Source organism: Scyliorhinus canicula, chromosome 19 (genome assembly GCF_902713615.1).
Source record: "Scyliorhinus canicula chromosome 19, sScyCan1.1, whole genome shotgun sequence".
Classification (NCBI taxonomy): Eukaryota; Metazoa; Chordata; class Chondrichthyes; order Carcharhiniformes; family Scyliorhinidae; genus Scyliorhinus; species Scyliorhinus canicula.
In genome coordinates this window covers 40,265,500-40,273,504 of record NC_052164.1, presented here as the reverse complement: position 1 = coordinate 40,273,504, position 8,005 = coordinate 40,265,500, and the positions used below count along the sequence as shown (strand labels likewise).

The window sequence follows — 8,005 nt, the reverse complement described above, 5'->3', positions numbered from 1 at the left end:
GGAAAATGGAGCAGAGAATGAGCAACAGTAACAGGCAGCAGATAGGAGAATTCAGACCATTTGTAATGTGGAAATCAAACCGACAGAAATCAAAAATGAACATAACTTTAGAAATGTGTAATATTAAAAACGATTTATTATAAATATTAAATATATAAATACATGCTCTCATTCAGTATAAAATTTTCCAGTTTAGATAAACATTTTCTACAACCCAATTCTTAATAAATATCAATAAATTAACATTTTTAACTCATTTTACACATTAAATAAAATTCTAACATTTCATTCTACAAAAACATCATGAAAATAAATATCAATCAATTAAAGAGCCTGATATAGTTTGAAATGTTGTCCATTTAGGAAAGGTCTGGAAACCCATATCCTGAAAGCCTGACAGACAATTCTCAAACCAGACTCACCACCCACAATAACGCGGCTGTAGGTATCAATAAATTAAATAAATAAAGACAGTGAACAATTTCATCAAGTCACTCATTATTCTCTCATCATTACAATAAAGTATAAAATGAATTTCAAATATCCATATAAAAATATAGCTGCACATGAAAAGTCTTCAAAATAAACATTCTTTGTTCCCATTCTGGACCAATGTATTTATCAGTTTCTTCTGCTGATTTGCAGCATTATGAAAAGCATCTGTTGTAATCGGGCCCTGGTGTCAGTGCGGATTATTTCCCAGGCACAGTCACTGAATTTCTGAAAAAGAAAATTATTCAGGAAAGTGTATTAGAAAATAAATTAATGTTGATCGGGTGAAATGATCGACCAGCCAGTAATCACACAGTCAATTGTCAATTGTCCCACCTCCTGATTGAGAAACTTCTCCAGTTTCCTAAAGTAATTATGAATGGTGGAGTTTCTCCTCATCTTGTGCTCTGATCCCTGATTCCTGACACATTCTTCCAGCTCACTGAGCTGTCGGTCCAGGAGAAGGCGGAGGTTTTCCACCGTGTCCCGGTCCCAGGTGACTGAGCCCAGGTTCATGCTGTAGATCTTGCTGATGTGACGCAGGGTCTGATGGAGAATCTGGATCTGATCCTCTTTCTGTACAGAATACAAAACGATATTAGAGAGACCTGTTACCTTTAGAATTCGAATAAATTATTTCGAAGAACAAAAATAAATCAAACTTAAAATGCTCAAATACGCAATACTCCGTACTTTGCCCCCTACTATATTCCCTATACACATAGGATTGTGGCAAAATGCGGCTCCACCGCCATCTACAGTGTTGCTGACGACACGACTACAGTGGGTCGGATCTGGAACAACAGTGAGTCAGAATACAGAAGGGAGATAGAAAATCCAGTGGAGTGCTGTAACAACAACAATCTCTGCCGCAATGCCAGCAAAATAAAAGAGCCGGTCATTGACTTTAGGAAGCAAAGTCTTATACAGACCCCTGTTTGCATCAACGGAGCTGAGGTGGAGATGGTTGACAGCTTCAAATTCCTAGGTGTGCACATCACCAAAAATCTGTCCAGGTCCACCCACTTTAACCCACCCACCGAAGCCTATACTTCCTCAGGAACCTAAATTCGGAATGTCCACAATGACTTACCAACTTTTACAGGTGCACCATAGAAAGCATCATATCTGGCTGCATCACAGCCTGGTATGGCAACTGCTCGGCCCAAGACCGCAAGAAACGTCAGAGATCGCGCGCGAATAATAACAACCAGGAAACAAACCTGACAAGATTGTTTTGTGGATGTCCAATTTCTGAATTCCCTGACTCCAACTGGTTTGGTAAAAGTGGCTTTGGGGATGATGTCCTTAAGTGGATATTAAATATGTGTCTCCTGGACCTTGTACCATGAACTAATGGGAAGTTTTTCCTTGGTCTATCTTATCTATCAGCAATAATCATGAATGGTTTTGCACTGAAGCTATATATCTGACACGAGATGTGCTCCGTTAACATTAGGAATATTATAATTGCATTGTACACGTAAGATTGCACTTAATGTCAATCTGAAGTGGAAATACTCTGGAAAATATGTCCACAGATTTTAAGTATAATTATATTTTGCGGGAGGAAATTGTTGATCAGAGGAATGACAGGCTCAGAAACAGTGACATTGGGAGATTAAGATAGTTCAAGCAATCCGATAGTTGCAACAAGAAAGTAATTTGCAATGAAGAGTTGATGAGAGACAGGGGCATATTTTCTGGGGTTAGAGATAGTGAGATAGTGAATGCGGGAAGAGAGAGTGACACAGTTCATGGGTGAGATACAGAATGAAATATAACGACAGAAGCTGCTATCATTATCACAATGGGTGCAAATCTCTCAATTGAAAATTCCTGATGTTCCCGGTTCCGATCAGGTTGTTGCTCTAACTACAGAGTGAAATGTAACGACAGAAGCTGCTACCATTGTCACACTCACCTCTAATCCCTTCGAAAGTTTCACCAGGTTCAAGGGCTTGGTTTTCAGCGCGTGCCTGTGTTTTATACAGTGTCTGGGAAAGGAACCACCCTGAGAGGAGTAAATTAAAATCTCATTAAAACCCCAAACTATTTCTCCAGAAATAACATTTCACAGCAATTAGACCCAATGTGATTCACAGGCTGCTCAGAAACCAGCTTCAACTCACCATTTCATTCAGTTTGCTGAGTGTCTCTGTGTTAAGAACTTGCTGTAACTGCAGCCTCTCACAGCCCAGACTGAGGGTCCCGGACAAGAGGAACAACACCGCCCCAATCCTCCAAATACTCGCCAGAGCCATGAGCAACCGAGCCAGAGTCACACACCGATGTAAAAGATGAGTAAGCGGCGGCTTCGTGGTTCAGCGGCGAGAAAGGTTCTTGTGAAGCGAATGAAAGTGGGAAAGTCGAATGGGAGCCGATTCTGATCCGGGAGCGAACGCCTCTGTTAGCGAATGGAGTGAGTGTGAGTGTGGACTCTGTTGGGAGCTGGCACTGGCTCTGACATGCTGTCGCCTTTAAGGTGTGGACATGACATTGGTAAAGTGAAAATGGGCTGGAGGATTTGTGTTCGAGCTGCAGGAGATCAATAGTTTGTGCGGTTCTCTTTGAGGTCAGGAAGCTGAAAGCTGGAGACTCCGGAAGCAGTGAGTGGGGAATCCCTGCGAGAAAATCCCAAGCAGCGCTGGCTTCCAGCTCAGTGTTGTGAAGCTTCTCATCACCCGGGGGGCAGTATGGTGGATTAGAGGGAGGGTCAATATTGGGGGCAGTAAGGTGGTGTAGAGGGAGGCTCAGTATTGGGGGGCGGCAGTAAGGTGGTGTAGAGGGAGGCTCAGTATTGTGGGGCAGTAAGGTGGTGTAGAGGGGGACTCTGTATTTGGGGGCGGCAGTAGGGTGGTGTAGAGGGAGGCTCAGTATTGGGGGGGGGGCAGTACGGTGGTGCAGAGTAGGACTCAGTATTGTGGGGGCAGTAATTTGGTGTAGAGGGGGGCAGAGTATTCGGGGGGCAGTATGGTGGTGTAGAGGGTGGCTCAGTATTGGGGGGCAGTAAGGAGGTGCAGAGGGAGGGTCAGTTTTTGGGGGGGGGGCAGTTTGGTGGTGTAGAGGGAGGCTCAGTATTGCTGGGGGGGGGTGCAGGGGGAACATGTATTGGGGGCTGGATTTGATCATCCGGATTACAGCGACACCGAGAGCGGGAATCCGGTGCGGCGGCTTCTCGAGCTGACCCGGGGCCCCATTGCCTCTGAAATGCACCGGGACCCGGTGTGTTCACATCGCGCTTGTTCTCTCCACCCTTCACAGCTTGAACATTGCAGAGAGCCCGGCTCAGAGCCCAGGCTCCCCGCTTCATGGACACTGACTCCGCTCCCATTGAGCTGTCCCACAATCTGCTCTTTCACTGGCACAACTTGCTCATTTCCCGCTGCTTTCTGGAGCCGTTTTCAAGAGTTTGACTGAAAGAATATTTCATCTGCTCCGATTCCGAGGGTGAAAGTGATTCCGCTCCCTCTCCTTTCACCCCGTTTCTTTCTTGTCTCTCTCTCTGTCTCCCGGGAAAGCGGCTGCCTCACTTTCTCTCTGGAAATGAACCTTGTTGTCAGTTTGTTCCAAAAGCGAAAGTGCCTCAGGGAAAGAGAAGGCGTTTTGTCATTTCCGAGAGGGAGGAGAGTTTGTGAAGCGAGCCGCTCGCCACTGAGAGGCCTGAGGGGGAAATGGGAAAGGGTCCGGATATTCGGGATATCCCAGCTTCCACAGGGAATGTCACCCAATCCCTCTCAGCTGGAACTCGGATTGAAATCAGCTTTTCCACCTTCACCAAATAAAAATCGCATGCTCATTCACACATTTCTCTGCAAAATTGACTTTTTTAATTCATTGATGGGATGTGAGGGTCGCGGGCAAGGCCAAGGTTTCTCATCTCTAATTCACAGGACGCGCAACAACGCGGAATTGCAGAGCAGAAACATATAGCCAAGTTCCGGGACCTGGGATTCATGTCGCATTACATTCAACCCCCCCCCCCCCCCACCACCACCATCTGGCCTGGGCTTGCGAAATCCTACCAACTGTCCTGGCTTGAGACAATTCACACCTCTTTTACCTGGGGTTACCCTCTCTCTGGCTCTGTGAAGACTTATTTACCCGCATTCAAAGTATCATCTTGCATCTTTGACTTTGTCTGTATAAATGTTTCTGGAACCTACCTCTCCATTCACCTGAGGAAGGAGGAATGCACCAAAAGCTAGTCATGATGTGAGATGCCGTGCGTTGGACTGCGGTGAGCACAGTAAGAAGTCTTAAAACACCAGGTTAAAGTCCAACATGTTTGTTTCAAACACTAGCTTTCGGAGCACTGCTCCTTCATCCGTGAATTAAGAGGTATGAAAGCTAGTGATTTGAAACAAACTTGTTGGACTTCTTACTGTGCCCACCCAGTCCAACGCCAGGCATCTCCACATCATAGAATCCTGAGAGTGCAGAAGGCAGCCATTCGGCCCATCGAAGTCTGCACCAACCGTCTGAAAGATTTGCCACTGCAATTCATTGCCAATCACCAAACGTCACATCTGCCATGAACCAGCACAATCAGACTGAATTAGTAAAATTGAATTTTTGAAAAGATCTCAAAATATTAGATGCATATATTTAAGCATGTTTACAGTATCGATTTATCCTCTGTTAGAAACCCAATTGAACATCACTGAAAATATACTGGCTCAATCTCTGGTGACACTGGGGTTTAATATTCTTTATGTTTCCAAATTAAAAAGTTAATTGTGAAAGTATTACTGTCCCCACACCCAAATTGTCCAAATGTAGTTTTTGAAGCCTCCTGAAAGGCCTGTAAAAAATGTCAGTGATGATCCATTGATCCTGAGCTGAGGTCAGTTTTGTGTGTGGAGCCCTGTTTTCAATATGTCTTTGATTTGAAAACAGACTTACATTCATGTAGCGACCTTCTTGACCACAGAATATCACAAAGTAGTTGACAGCTGATCAAGTACCTTTGAGGTATTGTCACTGTAGTAATGTAGGTAACATGTTAGCCAATTGAGCTTCACTCACCAACAACCAGCATTGTGATCATGAACAGACAAACACCACAACAAATAAATCAGGAGCATGATCAGCCACTCGGCCTCGCAATTCTACCCCACCATTCGAGAACATTGTAGCTGATATGGGAACATTGCTGGCAAGGCCAAGGTATGTTTCTCCCCTCTAATTGCCCTTCAGAAGCAGGTCTGAGCCACTTTCTTGAACCCCTGCAGTCCATGTGGTCTCGCTAAACTGACAGACGTGTTGGGAAGGGATTTCCAGAATTCTATCCAGTGACAGTCAGGGGAAGTTGATATATTTCCAAGTCTGAATGTGAGATTGAAGGGCAAGTTCAGGTTCACATATACTACTACCCTTCAATCTTCGAGAACAATAAAATCATAGAATTTACAGTGCAGAAGGAAGCCATTTGGCCCACTGAGTCTGTACCGGCCCTTGGAAAGAGCACCCTAATTAAGCCAATGACTCCACCCCATCCTCGTAACCCAGGAACCCCACCTAACCTTTAGACACTCGGGGCAACTTAGCAGGTCCAATCCACCTAACCCACACATCTTTGGACTGTGGGAGGAAACCCTAGCACGCAGAGGAAACCCACACAGACACAGGGAGAAAGTAGAAAATCCACATAGACAGTCATCCGGGCTGGAATTGAACCTGGACCCTGGAAGCTATTAGGCAGCAGTGCTAACCATTGTGCCACCATGCCACACTAGTCACAGAGGTGGTGGGTTTGGCTGCTGCTGTTGAAGAAGTGTTAGTGAGTATTTTAAAATATATATATTTTATTTCTACCATCAACAAATCACAGAGTCAGCCGAAGATACAACCAAATTACAAACAGGTTGTCATTTGTCCATTTTCCCCTTGACTAACACAGCCATTCCCCAAATCAACCCCCTTGCATCAACCCCTCCCACTGCTCCCATTCCAGAAACCCCCCGCCACCCCGCCCCATCCACTGGTGAAAAGCAAATGCTTGAGAAGAGAACAACAGCCGACAATGTCACACCAGTGTTTAGCAGGGAGATGGCCCTGTAAGACCCACACTCCACTTGTCCCTTTTCTTCATTGGGATCAGTGAGATTGATGCCGGAGCCAGCCTAGTGGCAGCTTGCCCCCCGTGCCAGCTGAATCTTTATACTTTCGCTAGAGATGGGTGCCAACGCAGCCAAAACTGTGTTTAATAAACTCAACCGGAAAGCCATCCAGCCCTGGTGCCTTCACCGACGGCCATCACCCACGGACTCCATTATCTCCGGCAGTCCCAGTGATGCCTCCAAACCCTGTCCTTCCCCCTTTCCACCTCCGGGAATATAAAAGTGCAGCAGCTCTGCGTCCTCCCTCGGGGCCCGGACAAATACAGCCCGGTAAAAGACCTTGAATGCTTCATTAGTTTTCTCCGTGTCGTCGCTAAACCTCCTTCCTCATCCATCACCTGCATTATGTCCCACATGGCCGCCTATGACCTCAACTGATGGGTTAGCAGGTTGCTGGCCTATCCCCCATACTCATAAAATAACCCTGTTGAGCGATGAATGACATTAATAGACTCAAACGCTACTTGTAGTTCTTCCTCTCTGCTAACAACTCTCTAGTCAGAGCCACTGAATGCAGTCAGTCCACATTCCACAATGTCAGCCACCAACCTCTGTCTCTCTGCGCTCTTAACCTTGTCCCTGTGGACCATATAGGGTATTACTGCTGCCAGACCACTTCCTTCAATGCCCTCCCGAAACATGAAGAGCGAGACCTCCCCTTTTGTTTCGGACTCCACACAGTTCTCTGTCACCATGCCACCTTCTTGCAAAATGCCTTGTCCACCAAGAGCGCCAAATCTAGCTTCACAAGGATCTCTGGGTTCTATCCATTTCTAACCCACACAGACATGGGGAGAATGTGTAAACTCCACAAGGGACAGTGACCCGGGGCCCTGAGGGCAGCATTGCCAAACACTGCAAGACTCTGCTGCCCCCGGCTCATGTTGTATTAAGCCATACTATAGCTGGGGTAATTTAAGGGATAACTGTTTTATTATGATTTGAAAATAAACTTGGATGTAAGTGTGCACTTGTGTTTGTCCTTTGTTCATCTCAAATATAAGGGCACCTGGGTTAAACGTTTCATTAGTATTCTGTTGAAGTAATGTAAATGTACAGACAACAATCTAAAACCAACAGTGGTTAGCACTCTCCTTTCACAGCGACAGGTCCCACGTTCGATTCCCAGCTTGGACACTGTCTGTGCACAGATGTCCTCCCAGTGTCTGCGTGGTGTTCCCGTCTGCGTGCTCCGGTTTCCTTCCACAAGTTCCGAAAGACGTGCTGTTAGGTAATTTGGACAGTTCTGAATTTTCCCTCCGTGTACCTGAAAAGGCGCCGGTAAGTGGAGACGAGGGGATCTGCACAGCGACTTGATTGCAATATTAATGTAAGCCTACTTGTGACAATAAAGATTAGTTAATTAAAAAAACAGATGGATAGCATAGCAT

The 8,005-nt window shown here is 45.7% G+C and overlaps 1 protein-coding gene across 1 annotated transcript; it reads right to left on the bottom strand.

Annotated features, from left to right (window-relative positions):
* Positions 1–547: 547 nt before the first annotated feature.
* Positions 548–2,756, bottom strand: LOC119953989 (interferon alpha-F-like). The gene is made up of 4 exons (XM_038778765.1): positions 2,625–2,756; positions 2,417–2,506; positions 829–1,068; positions 548–720 (listed from the first exon to the last, which is right to left on the bottom strand). Exons 1-4 carry the CDS (start codon positions 2,754–2,756, stop codon positions 622–624), a joined length of 561 nt encoding a protein of 186 aa, XP_038634693.1. The 3' UTR covers positions 548–621.
* Between the last annotated feature and the right edge of the window lie 5,249 nt (positions 2,757–8,005).

What these genes read in the sequence shown, in the direction of transcription:
- LOC119953989 (XM_038778765.1), bottom strand. Translation starts at nt 2,756, where the DNA reads ATGGCTCTGGCGAGTATTTGGAGGATTGGGGCGGTGTTGTTCCTCTTG. An exon ending in TCAGCAAACTGAATGAAATG is followed by an intron (nt 2,507 to 2,624) that starts GTGAGTTGAAGC and finishes TACTCCTCTCAG; the next exon opens with GGTGGTTCCTTTCCCAGACA. An exon ending in AGAAGTTTCTCAATCAGGAG is followed by an intron (nt 721 to 828) that starts GTGGGACAATTG and finishes TTTCTTTTTCAG; the next exon opens with AAATTCAGTGACTGTGCCTG.